This window comes from Dioscorea cayenensis, chromosome 17 (assembly GCF_009730915.1).
Source record: "Dioscorea cayenensis subsp. rotundata cultivar TDr96_F1 chromosome 17, TDr96_F1_v2_PseudoChromosome.rev07_lg8_w22 25.fasta, whole genome shotgun sequence".
Taxonomy (NCBI): Eukaryota; Viridiplantae; Streptophyta; class Magnoliopsida; order Dioscoreales; family Dioscoreaceae; genus Dioscorea; species Dioscorea cayenensis.
Window position 1 is genome coordinate 19,461,815 of NC_052487.1, and position 21,286 is coordinate 19,483,100.

General features: G+C 34.0%; 1 protein-coding gene and 1 long non-coding RNA gene across 2 annotated transcripts; one reads left to right on the forward strand and one right to left on the reverse strand.

Annotated features, from left to right (window-relative positions):
* Nucleotides 1–357: 357 nt before the first annotated feature.
* On the reverse strand, nt 358–1,701 carry LOC120279987. Its single transcript, XR_005542226.1, has 3 exons — nt 1,583–1,701; nt 1,386–1,472; nt 358–552 (listed from the first exon to the last, which is right to left on the reverse strand). It is a non-coding gene; the product is annotated as an uncharacterized LOC120279987 (long non-coding RNA).
* Nucleotides 1,702–10,323: 8,622 nt separating this feature from the next.
* LOC120281223 (zinc finger MYM-type protein 1-like) lies at nt 10,324–11,586 on the forward strand. Its single transcript, XM_039288100.1, has one exon. It carries the CDS (start codon nt 10,324–10,326, stop codon nt 11,584–11,586), a length of 1,263 nt encoding a protein of 420 aa, XP_039144034.1.
* Nucleotides 11,587–21,286: the final 9,700 nt, after the last annotated feature.

Genomic DNA, 21,286 nt, shown 5'->3' on the forward strand with positions numbered 1-21,286 from the left:
TAAAACACATTTCGATTTAGTTTATGAACTTACCATGTAATATAAACTCACATCTATGTATGAAAAGCTAAATCTAGCTATCAATTGACATTTTACCAGTGAACAACCAAATTGTAAAAATATTATACAGTGACCATTTACAGAAGGCATGCAAGGAGGCAAACATAATGATTATATATATATATTGTATCATATTTATAGCAACATATACAACCAGAATAAATTCTTACATTATTGCTTATACTATGGCTAGCAAAACATAAACTCAAAAGCAAGGATGATACATATAAAACCAATTTTGCTTAAACAATTAAAACAACCATTTATCCATCAAGCTTACATATAAAGATAGAAAATTATGAAGAGAATAATTCTCAAGGTTGAATAAATGATAGGTACTTATAAACTTGACAAATACACCTAATTTACATTAGATGTACACTAGTAATGATGGTCAATGCACTTCACAGTATATCTATATATTAGGAAGAGAATCCCGCTCAAGGCTGAATAAATGATGTTTGAGTTAAAAAAAATGACCATCATAGTAATCTACAAAAAGGAGAAACAAGATGCATGAAATAAATTTGATGTGTTTAACACATTAATAAGTAAATCACATAGCAAATAGCAATGATAGATCTAAAAAAAAGACAGTTGCTTCATATTTAAAATAAATTCATCGAGCAAGTGTGTGGAGTAGAGTTTTTCAAGCAACAAAAGAATAAGCATAAAACTACAGTGAGCAACACCTGTGCAATAAATTAATCAAACTATTAATAGGAAGTATCCTATGCCATCAAGAAAATTTCAAGAAAAAATAATTGCTATGGACTTAGTTCCAAGAAGCAAGTTGATAATTTTGTGTCTTAAATATGATGATGATGGTAAATTAATTCATGCATTGACTGAAAAAAAATTATAAAGCATCACTTGGTTGATAAAACATAACCGAAGAACATAATTATTACAGCATGACACTAAAGAGAAGCAATTTCAAAAACTGGAAAGAAAATTGTCATAAGAAAGCCTACAACAAGTCAAATTGAATATATAAAATAGAGAATATAATCCATTAAACATGATGATAGGTGTGTAGAATCAACATCATGTCTCCAATTAATAGGCTTGCTATCATTGTATTCGAAGAAGAAAAAGATTATAATCATTTGGAAAATTAGGTAATTCATATACATAATGTCGATAAGTTGGTGCCTCATAAATCCGCTGGTGAATCTTCAATTCATTGATCTTAGATTTGAAATAATTTGTTGTTTTAACATTTAAAAAAATTTAGAACACAAAACAATCACGAACCGGGCCACAAAAAGAGAAATACATGCCAATTAAAAAATATGCATTGATGGGGGGATTTTGGGTATTACCTTGACATTGAAACTCTCTTCTACTTTACTGTGTTGGGACCATAAACACATAAAAAGCCGCTATCTAACCAAAAAGCACATCCCAACCTACATTCAAATCCACAGATAGAGTGCTTAAAAATAGGAACCATCAAATAATTGGCATATAATTGAATAGATAATAGATTGGTGGGAAAATGAGGGAGAAAGAGTTCTACCAATGATGGTGGGACAGAAATGGCTTTGGATTCCATTGCAACATTCTCTTCCATGAGATCAACCTCATGTGACTAGAAGTCCACCGGCACTCTCAGCAGCCTCCATCTTACAAAGTTTCTTCTGCAAGATTGGGGCTAACAGATCTAATATATATATATATATATAATGTAAAATTTAATATTTATATTAAAAAAATATAAATATTATAATAATATTTCATGAAAAAAATATAATTAGAAAAATATATAAATATTTAAACTTACATTAAAATGTGATTATTTTTATACACAAATATAATTAAGTACCTGTTTTCTAATTATTTCTCAAGAAATAATTAGAATGTCAACTAATATTATATGTGCACTAAAATTTTACATAATGATAGCATTATTAATATTTATAAAAAAAATTCCATAAAGAGATATATCTATCATATATATTTTTAACTATTATTATCTATATTTATATATTTAAAGTTATTTGTAAATTTTGTAGGTAACTTTCAATTAAAACTATGCATTTAAAAATATAACAAAATTCAGTTTCTAATTCAAGATATTTTTTTACAGTGAATTGAGGTTTTTGGTTAAAATATAAATTTACTAAATCTTTAGTTAATAATATTTATTTATAATCATGTCATTTACTAATATATTATATAAATAATTATTGTTTCTTGGGGATATTTTGATTTTAAAACATATTTTCTGTCTCCAAAATTCAAATTTAATGATTGATCAAATCCGGTTGATTTTCTCTTTGGTGGAGAGAGATCAAAGGTTGGCATTCTTGACGTTTATGATTTCATTAAATTTAAATTTAAATCATATGAAGATATGTTAGTGTTTGTCTTTTGCTTTCATACCATCCTGAATCATGTGATCTAAGGTTTTGCTAAAAAGGTAGATCTCATCTTAATGGTGTTCTTTTTATGTGAATTGTATGTTTTAAAATGAATTTTACTTCTCTTGGGCGTGAGTGATATCTGAATAAGAATCTCTAGTGATCTACATTTCTAGAATCCAAATTTTTTTGTTAACCAACGGTCTAAGAGACTATTTTATTGTTAAGATCTTAAAAAGGAATGTGAGAATAATTTCATCATTTGTTAGAGCCTTTAATACATGACTGTTTAATTTGTTGTAGTATCTCCAAAAGCTCTACCAATAAGATAAAACATATATAAATTGCACATCTTGATTATAGACATTAATTATGTAAGTGGTAACTTTAAATTTCTTTGATCTTAGACAATAGACGATTGGGTCTGTCGGTCCAATCAATCTTCTAAAGGAGGGGATCACCAAGAAAATTTAGTATATTAGTTTTATATTATTACAATGCAAGATGAAGATTTCTCTGATGACAATGCAGGAGATGAAGATCAACATGTTGTGCTCATTGAGAACAAAGCCTTTACTGGTATGGCAATAGAAGCAGAGAGCAGAAATTTATCTTTAACCATTTGGAGAGAAGTATTTTTTTATTTTGGATGATTCATTAACTCAAATATGAGGTCCATCCAGTGCTCCAAAAAAATTCTATATTGAATAAAACATCTACTATGAGTTAAAGAAAACCAATGGAATTGAATTATTATCTTAAATCACTTTTTATCTAGAGTTAGTTGAATTTTTTTAAGGACATGTTCTGGTTTCTTCAATAAAAACACCATGATAAAGAATGATTAACTTCAAAAAAGCATGAAAATGTCTACTAGCTATTTTACCAAACCGAATATAGTCAAATTTAATTATCTCATATTTTACATTATGAGCTACAATATTTAAACAAAATTGCAATCATATCTTCAATGATAACATTTTTTTATCCTTGATAGCCCACCAGTAGTCAAAAAGTTAACATAATTTATGAAAAACTACAGCAATATGCCAATATATACATAGCTTATTATGCATTTAACATCAACTTCGTAAAACCGCATGATGGAGGTAATCATATAGTTTGTTGTGCCTAACAACCCTGACTTAATCTCATGTTCAATGCTGCTACTTGTAAGAGCATGTTGCCTTATTGCACATATAATAACTGTGATGTTTGCTATGAAAAAAGGGACATTTATATTGCATATATATAGTTAAAAGTTCTTCAAACTGGTTGGTGTTATCAATATCCATATTTAAAAATAACAATTAAAAAGTACACCAACTTCAACAAACATAAACAATTGTATATTCCAAATATATATTTTTGTTTCGAAGGGAAAAAACAAGAAATGAACATATATTTGTTCCTTGGGTCTCATGCTTTATTTCATGAACAACTTCTAAGTTTCATTATCACAGATCAGGGTACTTGACCATTGTCAGAGTAAACAAGATGATGTTCACATTCTTTTCCACTATCAAATCGTTAATCTAATCAGGTTAATCAAGTGATTAACGTTTAAAAGATAAAGTTCATTGATAAATAAAAGCGAGGAACAAACTCCAAATAATTATAAAATTATCAAAAGTCTAAGGTTGGAAATATGATAACACCGTGACAAAAGATTAGCAAAATAAAACAATTTCCAATACAAGCATGGTATAAACCATGATGATATCCAGAAATGAGACCACGTAAGGTGCAGAAATAAGAACCAAGAGAAGGTTGAATAAATATCATCCACTCAAATACCTGATGATGACCAAAACTTAGAAAAGAAGCCATATTGGAATGAGGCTTGAACTCAAGCAAAATTCAGATAACAAGAGAAAAATAAAAGTAAAGACAGCAAGAAGGACTAAAACAAATGCAATGTCTTTGGGAATAAAGGACTCTATCAGATGTACAAACAAAAGATGCTCAAAGAAGCCCCTAATCACCAGAAGAAATTCTTGAATAAGAAAGCGAAGTTTAGCAAAAAATGTAAAACCCAAAAATGTTCAAAAGAGAGTTCAATCTATTATCTATATAAACGAAGAAAAAAGCTTCAACAACCAACTGCTCAAGATTTAAAATGGAATAAAAAAATGTAAAAAGTGAAATAATTCTAGGAATTCAAGGAACCATGGTCAAGCCCAACGGTAACTACTCGTGGTTGTGATTGAGAGGTTTCAAGTTCGAAGCTCACTCTCAGATTACAATTCATGTTCAAAGTCCACTGTGAAAGTTCTGTGTGAGGATTACCTTTTGTTCTCCCCTCTAAGATTACATATTTATACTCTTCTTCAATCAATGAAAAATAAGCCATTATTTCATCAATTCTAAATTCTTATATAGTATCACTCCGTTGGCCCTTCTTCCCTTGACAAACCACAACCTTAACCCATTGAATTTTTTAGCTCTACCATGACAACTGATCAACCCCAACTTTCCCTCACCACCATTGCCCTTCCTAATTCTGGCAATCCGACCCAACCCTTGCAAATCATCAACATTGCACATCACAATATTGCCAAGCTCAACTCCACCAATTATTTGCCATGGAAGCTCCAGACGGAAGCCATTCTCGTCGGCTATGATCTCTACAAATACATCAATGGTTCTTATCCATGTCCTTCGTCTATTGTTTGCACCAACAATATAGACACACCTAACCCGGATTATCTTCCTTGGGTTCGGCAAGACAAACTATTGTTTGGCGCCCTTGTTGAATCTATTTCCTCTCCTTTGATTCTACTTATCCAGCATGTTACCACCTTCAGTGAAGCATGGCTCACTCTTGCCAACTCATATGCTCGCCCGTCTCATGGACACATTAAGCAAATCAAGGATCAAATCAAGCGCTTAGTCAAAGGTTCTCAGTCAATCTTAGAATATATGCAATTTATCAAGTGTCTCAGATGAACTTGTTGTGCTTGGTAAACTGGTGGACCATTAAGATCTTATCAAGAAGATTTTGATGGCCTTAATGACAACTACAAGGCTCTTGTTGATGTTATTGAGGATTGCGACACACTCATCTCTTTTGATGAACTTCATAAGAAACTCATCAATCGGGAACTGTCTCTCCAACAGAGTTATTCAACCCTCTCCTTCATCCAGGTCATGACCAACATTGCGCCTAGTCACCACAATCGAGGCTTAAGGCCTCCCACTTCTCGGCCTGCTTGGACACCCAACACTCTATCCACAGGCTTCTCTCAACACCATCAAGCCACCCAAGGGTCCTCTTAATGCCGTCTACCTCGCCCGTAGTTAGTCAAGTGTCAAGGCTGTTGTGCTCATGGCCATACTGTCGCACAATGTCCTCTGTTTCAGTTGATTTCGGTCAACAATGCTTCTTCAAGCCCCATCTTCAACTCTTCATATTCCTTCTATTGATAATTTCAAATACTACGTCATCTTTGAGGATCACTACACTTATTATATCCAGTTGTATCCCCTCACTCGTAATCAGATGTTTTAGTTGTCTTTCCACATTTCAAAGCATTGGTTGAAAACTTCTTTCACATACAATTACTACCCTCTACTTTGAAACATAGTTGAAACCGGCCTAGCTCTTCTATCCCGCACTTCCTCACCTTTCTCCTTTTGATCCTATGCTTTCCTCACCGCAACACATCTTGTCAATCATTTTCCTACTTCTACCATAGGCATGATTTTTCATCATAAACTTTTTTGCTTCTCCTCCAAATTATCACAAACTAAGAGTCTTTGGTTGTCTTTGGTACCCGTGGCTTTGTCCATATTCTCCTCATAAATTTGCTCCTCGCTCTACTGCTTACATTTTTCTTCATTATTCCCAAAACCAAAGTACCTATCTATGCTATGAACCCATCTCCAAAAAAATGTATACTTCCCAGCATGTGTTTTTGTTGAAACTAAATTTCCCGAGACTAGTCAACTTTCACATTTATCTTGTCCTAATGACTCTACTAGTTCTACATGACTCTCTGTTCCTCTTCTTGCGTCTGGCTTTTAGCACACCCTTTCCGGCTCCACCTTGCAAGACACCCTTGACAAGTAATTCTCTTCAATCCTAACTCAACCACATCGTCAAACCCTGAACAGACTAAAAATCCACTTCTTACCAATCCTAACCTTCAACCGCTCCCCAAACCAACCACTACCCCCTCCTCCTAGATCTCTCCCATTGTTACCCACTACCACAACCACATTCATAAGCCAATCACCAACCTTAAGCTCTCTGCTTTTCTTTTCCAAGAAGTAAAGCCCATATGTGTGACTCAAGCTATCAAGGATAATAAATGGCGTCAGGCCATGTCTGCGGAGTTTGTTGCCCTTGTTCGAAATGGTACTTGGGAGTTGGTTCCACCAGATAAGGCTCATAACATTGTCGATTGCAAGTGGATCTTTTGTATTAAATGTTTGTCTAATAGTTCTGTTGACAAGTATAAAGCTCGTCCTGTTGCCAAGGGTTTTCATCAGCGCCCAGGTCTTGACTACCGACGTTCAACCCTGTTGTCAAACCTACAACAATTCATTTGGTGCTTTCTATTGCAATCAACCGTGGCTGGTCTCTCCGCCAACTTGATGCCAATAATGCGTTTCTTCAAAGCACTCTCACTGAAGATGTCTACATGATTTAACCACATAGCTTCATTGATACTAACCACCCCCAGCATGTCTACAAGTTGAGAAAAAAAAATCTATGGTCTCAAGCAAGCACCTCGTGCTTGGTATAATAAGCTTCACCAGTTCCTTCTTGACTCTGGGTTCATCAACTATACCGCTGACACTCTTTTTTCTCTTACAAAAACAAAGTAACCCTTTATCTTCTTATTATGTTGGTGTTATATATTATCACCACTGAAAGTGATTCTACTGCAGTTCAGGGATTCATTACACTTCTAGCCACTCAATTTTCGTTAAAAGATCTTAGTCCATTAATGTACTTTCTTGGCGTAGAAGTTGTCTATCACTCACAAGGCATCATTCTATCACAGCGGCATTACATTGCTAATCTTCTTGCTTGTACTATGATGACCGATGCGAGACCAGTTGCCACACCTCTTGCCACAACGCCCATTCTTACTCTTCGTTCAGGCTTTGCGTTCTCGATCCCACGAATATCGTACCATTGTGGGCAACCTTCAATACCTCTCTCTGACTAGCCTAGATATTGTATATATAGTCAACAAACTTTCTCAATTTATGCATCGTCCAACCACTAATCATTGGCATGTGGCCAAAACTCTCCTTCGAGTATCTTTGTGGAACCATTAATCAGGGTATTCTTCTCCATAGGAACTCCACTCTTAATCTTCATGCTTTCTCTATCTGATTACATTATTTATCTTGGTCGCAACCCCATCTCTTGGAGTTCCAAGAAACAATACATGGTTGCTAGATCATCAACTAAGCTGAATATCGATCTATTGCTACTACAACTACCAAATTACCTTTGGATCACATCTCTACTTTGTGAGCTTGGTTTCTCTTCTCAAATCCCGTTATCTAATATGATAATGTGGAGCCACAAATTTATGTTCTAATTCCTTGTTTCATTCCCCTATGAAACATGTTGCACTTGGCTATCATTTCATTCGTGAACAAGTTCAAAATGAAGTTCTTCGAGTAACGCATGTCTCTTGTACGGATCAGTTGGTGGATGTGCTCACAAAACCTCTACCCCGAACATGCTTTCATCAGTTACCACTCAAGATTGGGCTTTCCTCTCGGAGATCCAACTTGTGGGGGCATATTAGAGATATTAAATGATTGTTACTTTATTTAGAATATTGTATAGCTATATTTAGACTTGTATAGAATTTTTAAAAACCTTGATTAGAGTTAGTTTCCAATTTTAACTTATTCTTTCAAGATTTTGTTTGTAATCTATGATAATGTTTGTAACCTATTTATACTCTTCTTCAATCAATGAAAAATAATCCATTATTTCATCAATTCTAAATTCTTATATGGGGTTGTCCCCCACATATATATCCTTAGACTCCCTTTCAATTAAGCGATGTGGGACTTAACCGGTTTTGCAACATTGTTCTCTCGATGAAACTCGACGTCCTCATCAGGTCGGGCACGCTTAACTCAGTGATACTTTACTCGAAAGCAGCGCTTCATTCCACGGGCACTTTCTTTGAAAGTTTAACCCTAGTTAGAACCCACCTTGGTTAGCCCCTCACCCGACTCCACACCACCGTAAGCAATGAAAGCACCGATGATGCATATAGTGGGGATCCATAACCCCAAAAGACCGGTCGGATAGGGTGGGGTTGCCCCTACATATATGCCTATGGTCTTCCTCTCAATTCAACCATATAGGGCAAAACCCGGCTTGCAACAGACATTCGGTCAAAAGGACAAGTTCTAGCTCCCATATATGAGAAGACATTGGAGAAAGGATATAAGAAAAGCTTTAATAAATCTATGAAAATATAAAACAAGAAGCAATGGATGGTAGTATTCATGACCAAGATGTTGCTGGAAAAGTCTTCATCATGATCACACATGTATAAATCAGTACAATTAAATAATAGAAACAAATAAGTATACTAGTCATTCTGCCTTCATTAAAGGCTTAATTAAGTTGTCCACTTTTGTAAAGGAAGAACCAAAGGTGAGTCAGCCTTTGTAAGATAAGCCTAAGGTAGGTGCCTTTTGTTTTGGAATTGTAGATTATCCTACCCCTATGCCTTCCATTCGTCATATAGCTTTCCCTGTGGTCTTGTATCTTACCCTTGGGAACAGAGGTGGGCACGGGCCGTCCGGCAACCCGGCCCGGAACCTACCCTCCGGGTCATTGACCATTGGGTATTTGGGTGGGCTTTTATAGCTTTATGTAAACCAAATAATGGTGATGGACTGATGGGCCCATTGGGTGGGTCTTTACCATGGGGCCCCCAAAGTTTTTCAATTTTTTTCAGTACCCTTGGGTATTTGGGTGAGCATTTATGTAAGCCAAATAATGGTGATGGATTGATGGGCCCATTGGGTGGGTCTTTATGTCACCCACTGGTCCCTCTTCTAAAATCCCAAATTCCAAGCACTTTAACATCACCAGTCACTATTCTACAAAAACTTCATTCAATTTTAGGTCAATTCCATCGGATGTGCTGAAAGGCAAGTAGGGCATTCCAGAGGCAATTAATTTGATGGTGTTGTGTTGGAGAACTTGATGTGTGGAGAGTCGGAGACCATTTTTACTTGCTAGATTTCGCAATATCTAGTTTGATCTTGTCAGGGTTGGGCTTTTTGGTGCTTTTGACTTCTGAGTTCTGAGTTCATCTCTAATTCTCTATCAATCCTCTGTTCTTCATCAAAGCCGGCATTCCATCACCCACTGTGAGTGTAAAAGTGTAAAACTATAGTTTTTTTAGTATGAGATTTACACTATCGAAGGTTTTTTCCTTGTGAAAATCATGGGATAATTTGTTGTTTTGTAGAAGATGTTGGATGGCCTGAATTTAATTCATAAGTAAAAGTAACAATGGTTGATACAAATTCAATTATGAAATTTTAGTAGTGAAATCTTTACTTGTTCAATTGTTCTGTACTAGAATAATTTGCATAGGTTGCATTATAATTGATAACATACTTCATTACTTCTAGAATGTTAGAAAACATAGGAACTGGTGGTGAAGTTTGTGGAATAGCAATTGAAAAAAAAATATGACTTGAGGACTTGAGTGTTTTACATCTTAACCCATGTTGAGTATTAGTACTAGTGCAGAAAATGGTGAAAGCATGTGCATTGTTGCCCTTTTAATTTTCTTTATCTATAAATTTGACTTGTACCACTACAAATCCACACATGACACATGGTGACTATGGTTTTTTAATATAAGTTTATATATTTTTTTAGGATTGAAAGATGTTTAAGAAGAAAACAATTGATTCATTTTTCAAGAGGAAAGATAGAAATGATGAAGAAACTAGTGTTGAAAATGTTGATCAACAACAACCATCTTCATCTGAAATACCAATCTTGGAGTTGGAGCAACATGTCCAACCACCTTCCAAATTTATCAAGATTGGAGTAACCGGACAAGAAAAGGTTAATATTGATGCTTTAATCCGTGATCCTGGAAAACGCCAACAAATTTGGGATTATCCTATTAATCAACAAGATGAAATTCATAGGGCATATATGAAGTTTGGGCCTTACCAATTTATAATGGATGTATATCCACTTTCAGCCAAGATGATCATCCTCAGTCGATTTCAAGCTCATTGGTTTAAAAGTATTTCCTTGGTTAGAGTATTAGCGGAAGAAGATGCTGCTTTTTGCTTTCCATGTTATTTGTTCTCTAAAAGGTCGAGCTCATTCACTTCAAAGGGATTTAGAAATTGGAAAAAAGTGAATAGTGGGAAAGATTGTGCATTTCTATCTCATGTGGGAAAGAGTCCTAATTCTCCTCACAATATTGCCATTAAATGCTTTGAAGATTTGAAGAATCAATCATGTCATATTGACAAAGTATTGGTTAAACAAACCTCACAACAAATTTTGAGTAATTGCCTACGCCTTAAAGCCTCTATAGATGTTGTTAGATGGTTGACATTTCAGGCGTGTGCTTTTAGAGGGCATGATGAAAGCTTGGGATCAAAGAACCGAGGTAATTTTCTTGAAATGATAAAGCTTTTGGCTTCTTATAATAAAGAAGTAGATGAAGTTGTCTTAGAGAATGCCCCTCAAAATGCAAGATGCACTTCACCTACTATTCAAAAAGAAATTTTACATGTCTTTGCTAGAAAGGTGCAAAGGGAAATTCGAGAAGAGATTAGTGATGCAAAATATTGTTTGATTGTTGATGAAGCTCGAGATGAATCTAGAAGAGAACAAATGGCTCTTGTTATTAGATTTGTTGATAAGCATGGATTTGTCAAGGAGCGTTTTCTTGATATAGTACATGTTAAAGATACTACTGCACTCACTCTTAAGCAAGAGATTTGTTCAGTGTTGTCTCATCATAATCTTAACATTCAAAATATTCGAGGCCAAGGATATGATGGAGCTAGTAATATGCGTGGAGAGTGGAATGGTTTACAAGCTTTAATTCTTCAAGAATGTCCTTACGCATATTATGTTCATTGTCTAGCTCATCAATTACAACTAGCTCTTGTTGTCGCATGACTAAATAAGCGATTGATGTTCATTCTTTCTTTCAAAAATTTGAATGTGATTGTTAATGGTGTGTGTTCTTCATGTAAAGCGTAATGATGAGTTACAAGTTGCTTATGTATCCGAAAATTGCTAATTTGATTGCAAATGATGAGATTGAGGCGGTAGGGGAGCTAACCAAATTGGCACATTACTGAGACACGGTGATACTAGATGGAGTTCTCATTTCAATTCTATATGCGACCTTTTTACGCATGTATATTGCAACTGCTTTGGTTCTTGAAGATTTAGTCATTAAAGGATCTACTTACTCCCCAACGAGGTGATGCTACATATGCTCTCAAAGCATTGATGTCATTTGATTTTTGTTTTTCATTCTACATGTGTTGAAAGAAATTATGGGAATTCTCGACAAACTCGTCAAGCTTTGCAACAAAAGTCTTAAGATATTTTGAATGCCATATGCTTGGTCTCTACCACAAAATCGTTGATTCAAAATTTAAGAGATTGTGGTTGGAATTCTCTATTAGAAAAAAAGTTACTTCTTTTTTTGTAGTAGACAAGCTATTCAAATTCACGATATGAATGGTGCTTATTCGGACATAATTCGATCCCGAAGGCATAAAGATTCCGTGACGATGATCGCATCATTATCGCATTGATATATTTACTACTGTTATAGATTATCAGTTAAAAAGAATTAAATAGCGAGTTCGATGAGCAAAGCAACGAACTTCATATACTGAGTACAACTTTAGATCCTAAGGATGCATTCAGGTCATTTGATGCTAGGGACATTTGTAATCTTGTTGAGAAATTTTATTCATCAGATTTTTCTGAGCAAGAAAAGATTCAATTGAAATATGAATTGCTACATTATGAACTTGATGTGCACAAAGATCCGAATTTTCAGAACTTGTCTACTATTGGTGAATTATGTCAAAAGTTTGCAGAGAATGCAAAGTCTAGCTTTTATCCTTTGATTGACAGATTATTACGGCTTGTCTTGACTCTTCCAGTATCAACAGCAACCACAGAACGAGCTTTTTCAGCTATGAAAATTATTAAAACAAGGCTTCGCAACAAGATGGAAGATGGTTTTCTCACTGATTATATGATTGTTTATATCGAGAAGGAGATTGCTGAAAAATTTACCACGGATATGATAATTGATGATTTCTATGCAATGAAACATCGACGAGCACAACTTAAGAAATGAGGTATATATTTGATTGAACAATTGAATTTTTTTAATTACCAATTTCTATATTATCTTTACATTCAATATTTGGTCATTTTATTTGAAGTTGATTCAATGACAATGTCACTTGCAAATCAGTTGGTGTATCTATAGACTATAGAATATTTGGTGAGATTCTAGTTTTGGAACAATTTTCTATTGATGCATCTATAGGAATCAATTGGATTTGTGTTGATTGTATTTGTGCTATCATTGAGAGTTATTGTGTAGTTATGGTTTTGATGTTTGGGTTAAATTTAATGAGTGCTTTTACTATCTTGTTTCAGGTTATGTGGCAAATGTTGATTCAATGCAGTGTAGTAGTAGAGTATTCAATGGAGTCTAAGTGGAGCATTCAAGATAGCCTTGGCCAAAAAATGTTAGTGGCGTTTATACCTCAATATTTGTTTGGATTTGGTGTTTGATGTTCTATCTAGTTGCAAACTTGCAATATGGTTTTTTGTTTGTTTTGTGATGCTTGTAAGTAGTAAGTTTATCTAATTAATCAATGTATTTTTTGAATTGTTTCCAACAAAAAAAATTATGTTCAACATTTTAATCTCGGCCCCCCTTCTACCTAAATCCTGGCTCCGCCCCTGACCATGCCCTCCTCCTCCTCCTCCTCCTCCGTTTCTCTAACCTTCGCCGAGTTCTTTAGCCTAATCTCCACTTCTCGGCTTCTCGTTTAGCAAAAAGACCCCTCTCTCCGGGAGGATTTGCTAGTTTTATCCCTTCTTTTTCAATTTATTGGTTTTTATGTGGTTGTTTGAGTTGTCAAAAGCTGATTTTTTTTAAAAAACTCGGGTTTCAATGTCTGTATGTTATGGATTTAATGAATGCATGTATACTCTATCTGATTGATTCTTTTTTTTTTTTCAAGTTCTCTCTCTCTCTCTTTTGTTGTGGTTTGCTAGTTTTCAGGCTCTTGAAGGTTTTTTTAATTGCTGTTTGTTAAAACTGAGATTTTTTTTTTTTTGAATCTATAATAATATTGTATTCTTTATTTCATTCTTTAGATGTTAAAAATGAGATTTCCATTTGTCAATGATTTAAATGACAGTGAGATTTTTGGCCTTCTTTGGGTTTGAGATTGCAGAATATAAATTCTAGTTGGGTGCCTCTTGGCTGAGAATTATTTGTTTAATTGTTTCCAGAAATTGTTGAGAATAATTGATATATAAAACTTGGAGAATATAAATTCTAGTTGGGTGCCTCTTGGAGAATAGTTTTAGACTTTGGTGATATTGGAGATTAATTGTTGAGAAATTTTCTCTTTGGTTCCGCTGTTTCCTACTGTTGAATCTTTTTGATGGAAGTTTTTTTGCTTATGTTGGATCTTATCTTGATAGTGTCCTTTTTTATGAGTGTGGACCCCGCCAACCTGGTCCCTACACCTTTCATTTGTCTCCTTAAAAAAAAACTTAGTTAAGTGCTAACCTTGTTTACCTTACCCCTTAATCCTTTCTTCTTCTTCTTGTCACCATGCTGGGAGTCTTTCTAGAGAGAAGAATTCCCGGAGAAATTCCCGGAAGCCATCTTGTCATGGCCCACTTCTTGGCCGAATGTTTTTCACCCCCATGGTCATCTCCTTTCTTCATTCCTCCATCTCTCTTCTTTCTCTCCACTCTCCCACTTGTTTACTCCTTGGAAGTTGAAGAAGAAGGCCATCCATCACCGGAGTTCGAGTCTCCACCGGTGGTCTTGGCATCCGAAGGTGAGGAGAAGAAGAGCAAGTAGCCGCCGGCGTCTCCAAAGGCAAGGTAGGCTCTCTCCTCCTCTTGTTGATGGTGGTTGTCTTGTTGCTTATGTTTGCATGGGTTGTTGTTTAAAATTTTTGGTGCTTATCCTTGCATGAAAAAAACCTCTCCTTATGCATGTTGAAAACCCACCCTTGTGCCTCTTGAGTATCTTTAGTTCTTGGTCTCCATGTTACATAAAGTTTTATTCATGGAACCATCTATATGTTTATACCATTTTGCTTGAAACCCAAGCCAAAAAACCCAAGTTTTTGCATGCCTAATGAATGTTTAGTTTTTGTAGTTTTGGCATGTGTGTTGGACCTTATATATTTTTGCACCCTTGTGATTATATATATATATACATGCATGCATGCATGCATTGATCTACTACTTGTGCTAGGAGATTTATTTCCATCCTTGTTTCTCTCACCTATTGTCCTTGTTCCTCTTAATCATTCTATGTTCACTTCCCACATCATTGTTATTACCACTAGTATTAGTTTTATGTTAGATCTACTTGTAGATACTTTCATATTGTTGTTGTTTTTTAATGGGGGTATTTTTTTAGACTAGCTTAGCATGAACTTTGGTGCTTGAACTCTTCCAAATATTCATGTATATTTGGTTGGTTTTTCCCTTGGATTTTAGGACCACCTTGAGCATCATCTTGGATCTCTTTTTTTGAATTTAGGATCACCAAGTAAGTAATCCCTTAAACTCTTGTATTTAAATTTTGTTGTTTTTGATTTATTTTTCATGCGAAATTTCTGAAATTTTTGTTTGCATTTATTCTTAAAAATTGTTGTGGGAATGCCATCTATTTATGTCTTGTGTTTTTTTAGAGGAAGAGAAGTTCTATACTTAGTTGGAACCATAGTGCTATTATTTGCCAAAAACTTATATATGTTATTTCCTTGTTACTTCCAAACATTTAGCAAAGTAATTATCCTTTTTGAAATCTTGTTTATTCCCAATAACAAAAACTTAAGATTTATTAAGTGCTTGAATCCTTGGTCCACCTAACATCAACTTGAATTACCTATATATTATTTGGGTTATACATTTATCCCTTAAATATCCACTTGCCTTTATGTCCTTGCCTATCTCCTTCCTAAAATTTTTAACATCCTTGTTTTGACAATATTTCCTTTGAAATTATTTTTCTAGCTATTTTGGTTTTAGGTGGCCATTTTTCTTCAATTGATGAGATACATTAGACCTTGTATTTTTTACAAATTTTAGTATATTATTGTATTAATGCATTTCTTCCTTGAGATTGGTCGAATAATTATTTATTGGTTTCACTATTATTTATATTTGTGTTATTTTATTTATTTTTGTAAATCCTTTATTTTCTTGAATTTTGGGAAAATATTTGTGAAATGTTGTTATTTCTCCAAAGTGAGAACCAGACTTAGGTTTGGAAAAAGTGAGTATTTCCTTTTACATTATTTATTTATCTGTTTATTTAATTATTTACTTTACTTTATTAGATGAATTTTTGGAAAATACTTGTGGATATTCTGTATTCTTGGCTTGGAATTGTATCTGAATTTTTGGTCTCCAAATGAACAATATGCAACCACTGTCGTGGGGGTTAAACCACGACCTTAGTCGACAAGTAATTTTTGGAAAAATGAGGCTGCAGTTTACGCCAGTGTCCGTTCGGTGAAATAATCAACGGCCACCTGTTATTCAGTCTCGGGTCACCGAGGGTAAATAAATGATTTCAGTTATTTCGGCTCGGGTCTGTCACCGAGGGTAAACAAATGACCTTTGGCACTTTCAGTGAATTTGGAGTCATACTTTGGATATTGTATTTATTGTTTTACCTTTGATTTTGTTTACACTATTTTGTGCTATTGCATTATTTTTTTGTGTGTGAAATTTTCAGACCTGAACTTTTGCTTCCAGTTTGTTTTGGATTACTTACTGGGCTAGTGAGCTCATGGATTTACTTTAAATCCTTTTCAGATCAGGAGCAGTAGACCCAGGGATCTTAGAAGACTTCCAGTAGATGCCTTCTTTGGAATTATGTTCTGTGGCTTATGTATTTGCATTTGTTGTATTATTGTGTAAGGACCTCCTTGTAGGTCGTACTGTATTTCTTTCGCCTTGTATTTGGGTTTGGTTGTAAACCTTCAGTTGTACTCTTATTTAGTATTTTGTCAGTTATTTTCTACTCCTAGTTTGTGTTTAGGTTTTGAGGCCTTGCAGGTTCACTGGGCCCCGCCTTGTGGGTCTGCGGCCGTTTGTCAGCGCACCAGGTTCGGGGCGTGACAATGAGAATTACGTGCTTTGAAATGGATATGGTTCTTCATGAATGAATTACTTTGGCTTATACTTTGTTTTTTGACATATGTATACAATTGTTGTCTTTCTGATGATCATATGTAGTGTTTTAAATTTGAAACTATGTTGAATATCAGGACTCATAGTGGAAATCAAATTACTGTCAAAATTATTTTTTTTGTCTATTTACTAGTCACTTATTGGTGCTGTATCCAATGGATCATGAATTAAGGAAAAAAAATTTTCTGGAATATATTAAATTATACTGTAAATTTCTTTTCGGATTTTTTCATACGAATCCAAAAGGAGTTTTATTCTATTTTTCTATTCTTTATAGATCCAAGGATTCCATTTTTACACAAAAATGAGAATAGATCCATAGGCTCGATACCTTGTTATATAAAACTTGTTTCTTGAGAAAAATATCAGATAGAGTTAACAATTGAAGCATGCTATTTCTGTTGTTGACTGATAGGTTTATTTAATCAGTTTGTTCAATCCTGCTGCATTATGGAATTCAAGTAATCACCTTCAGTTCTGTCAGCATTAGATTCATGCACTGCTCTGTTACATTAATAATTTGAAATCGTCATTGAATTCTTTTACAGTAAATTCACTCGCACTTGTCAGTTTCACAATGCTAGGTGTTAGTATGCAAATGTTATACTTGCTTTTTGTTCAATTATTTGTTCTCTTTGAGTAAGTATTCATTCCTAGCAAAGGGTGAATATTAGTTGGAAGATGTTTCTTTATTTGAGTCTATACTATGCTAATGGGCATTATATTTTATCGTGAGGAAGCTATTAAAAACACTCAAATTTCAAGATAAACAAGTAGTTAAACCAATATTATCTTAAGTAACATGTCAACAAACAATGCTTTTGTAAGTCTTCAATACTAGTTTTTTTGATGTCGATGTGAAAAACTTAAGTCAGGCTCTTCAGCTGTTCATTGTTGATTCATTTTAATGCCACACCATGTATGGTAATTCAAAGATTCGGAATTTAGGTTTGACGTAGCATTTAAACATAAGTTGCAATTTAATTCACAATGAAGCACAAGGTCAACATAACTGATAACTCACTGCATGAATCATTTGTTTTTGGTTTTGTTAACAAGTCAAGATTGTATGAGTGACACTGTTAAGCTAAAGTCTGGACTTCTCTTTGGTTCTCTAGTTTTAAGTGAAATTCTTGTTTGGTGCAAGAACTGCTACCCAGATAATTTTTGGGTTACTTTTCAAATGTCTCTCTTGCAATTTTTTATTCCTTGAGTATTACTTGCATTATTTTGAATATTAATGTTATTCTCTTATAAATATTAATGCTATTCTCAATTATTTTTTTGATATTTTAGGTTTCACGGTGTATTTCATTTTTCTGGACATCATTCGTCGCACTGTTCCGTTTTGTGTTGGATTTTTAATACTTGGATTGGCATTCGAAGATAGGAACCCAATACGGGTTGGGAAATTGGAAATGGTTCAGAATGCTGTTGTCTCGTATGAAATATTAGGTTTGCTAGGTGCTATAACTTCTATGTTGTTAGGTGAGACATTACGGGTCGTCATTAGTGTACAAGCAGGAACCAAACCCATTCTACAAGAACACCCCATAATATTAAAGGGTATCTTGACCTTAGCTTTAGGATATCTCCTCGGTGTTATTGTTTTGGTGTTTATGGCATTGTTTGGTATGATGCAGCTACGGCTGACTTTTGCTCCGCTCATCAGTATTGCTCCTATCCCTCTTGAAGTAATGATGGTGGTTTTTTACTTTAGTCTTACTTGGGTGTTAGCTTGTGTAATATGTTGGGGATATTGTATTACTATGTGGCCTTGAGTAGTATGAGGCTTTGGACAATAGGATGTAGTGTGGTGAGTCAGTTTATTTACTATATTTTGTTCAAGTGACGTAGTGTTTGTAAGTCTTATGGCGTGGTATTAATACGGTTTATTTACTATATTTTGTTAAAGTGACATAGTGTTTGTAAGCCTTATGGTGTGGTATTAATACGGTTTATTTGCTATATTTTGTTAAAGTGACCGTGCTTGTAAGCCTTATGGCGTGGTATTAATATTTAATATATTATTAAGTATTTCCTATTTGTATGTTAATAATCAAACTCAAATTATTTTGAAATTTGTGGATACTTAGGAAAAAAAACCTAATGTTCCGAATCATTTGTGTAATGGGGACAGATAATATTTTGCATTTATGTTAAAAATTTGAGGTTTTTGGCTTAAAAAGTAAACCAAAATTCATATCTTTGCGCCCCCTTGAACTGTCAAATTTTATTTTTTAATATATATTATACCAAATCATATTTATATTCCTAATAAAAATATTTACAAGAACAGAAATTTGAACCAATCCAAATGACAAAAATATTTACAAACTAAATAACTCAATAATTTAATATATCAACCAATAAAAGCGAAACTTTGGTAGGATATATGTGTGTGTGTGCATGAACCTTTAAAGGGTATACATGTAAGAGCTACACTCAATTTGGAACAAAAGAATTATTATTACAAATACTACTGCTAGATCTAATTGGATTGCTTCAATTATATATAGTGGCCACAACCTGGAACATCTGGAGAGCTAGGTGTCAATTTATATTCCAAAGAATTCATATGGACCCTCTTGGATAGCTACTACCTTAATAGATCATTTTAAAGAATTTTTTCATGGGATGTAATATTCGGAGGAAGAACTTTTTTATTAACTATTTCAACTCAACTTCCTCTGATTATTACTTGTTGTAACTTGGGTGGTGTGTGTTTTGTCATAGTCAACACTTGTTAATTGTGGTCACAGGTGCAATGTACAATGGTAAAATTATCTGAACTCTGTTACATGACAATTGAAATTTTGAGATAATTTTCTTGTATTAACCAAAAAAACATAAGTTCTAATTCCATTTGGAGCCCATCAAATCATTGCTCTTGCATTCTTTATTATGTTACTTGTTATGCGCCAGCAGATCACCTCCTTTCAGGACTTGTCTGATAGGATGCTTGTATCAGAAAAGCATGATATCATGTAGAAGATTTTGGATCATAATGATGTCAATATTTTGTGGAAATTTGATGCCTTTCTTCCACACTTTGTTGTTATATTTATGTTGTCAGATCTCATAAGATGCAACTTCTGACTAAACCCGGTTATTCATAGGATTAGCAGATTTCTTAATTTGGGTTTAATGAAGATGAGACTCTATTGTTTTTCTTGAGTTTCATGTCATTAATTTTAAGTGTCTGTCATTATATCAGCTGCACTGGAAGTTCTTTTTTGCCAGTTTGTTCCTTTCTTTTATTTCCTGTTGTTTTTTTTTATTTTATTTTAGTTTTAGATGGTTTAACTGAGCCTAACTGGATTCAAGTGTTCTCTATTTGCATTTTTATTTTGATTGATTTTGATTTAGAACAGTCTTTACCACTACCAATGCTACTTGATATACATTTTTAATCATTTCATTTGTAGTGAATTTTCTTATCATTATTTTGAAAACTTGCTAATGATTTGTCAATTTCAATAGTTATTTACATCAATTATGTGCATCATGTTCTTTTTATTACAATATGGAATTGTTTAAACTCTTGAACATCTTGAAGAAAGAAGCAAGGTGAGAATGACACATAATGTCCAAATTTTCATGTATCTTTGACACTGGGGGCATAATATGGCTTTGGATGTTTCTATACAATAAATATACAGAAATGTGACATGCCTTGAATTAACTAAAGTTTTTCACTGAAGTTGTAATTTTCTTTCTCATGTAACTTATAACATAAGATTAGTCATTAGTTCTTACAGTCAACTGACTTCCGAAAATTAGGTGTATTTCCTTCTTTTTAAAATTAAACTGGCCCCTTTTTGCCGTCATATGTTGAATGTGATTTAAAGATGCCAGCTGATGTATTTATTATAGGGGCATACTGAAAAAGATGCCTCAGAAAGAAGAAGGTAAAAATGATGTTCAGGGAGTGGCAGCAGGATATGCTGAAGAAGAAAGCAATGATGCTGATTATTAAATGAAGTAAAAGTTTGAATGCTTCATTCATCATTTGTCTGATATTACTGCTGTTATTTAGTGATTCTAAACTTGGTTGTGATTTGCTAAATCATGATATTTAGTTCTCTCAGTTTTAAGTCACATAAATCCCTCCTTTCCCATGCTGCTTTTATTTCACATGGTCCAACTTTACACATTGTTGTTATTCTTGAGATAATAATGGCTGACCAATTTTTCCTTCAGAACATAGACTTTGATGAAATGATATGAATATGGAGGAAGAAGGTGGTGAAGAATTTCTATTCAATTCATTTTACTCCTATGGTATAAATATATATAAGCATGATTTGCCTGATATCATGATCAATGAAGAAAGGATTCCCCAAGTGCTAGTGAATTTTGCTGTATTAGTTAAGAAGAA

What these genes read in the sequence shown, in the direction of transcription:
- LOC120281223 (XM_039288100.1), top strand. Translation starts at nt 10,324, where the DNA reads ATGTTTAAGAAGAAAACAATTGATTCATTTTTCAAGAGGAAAGATAGA.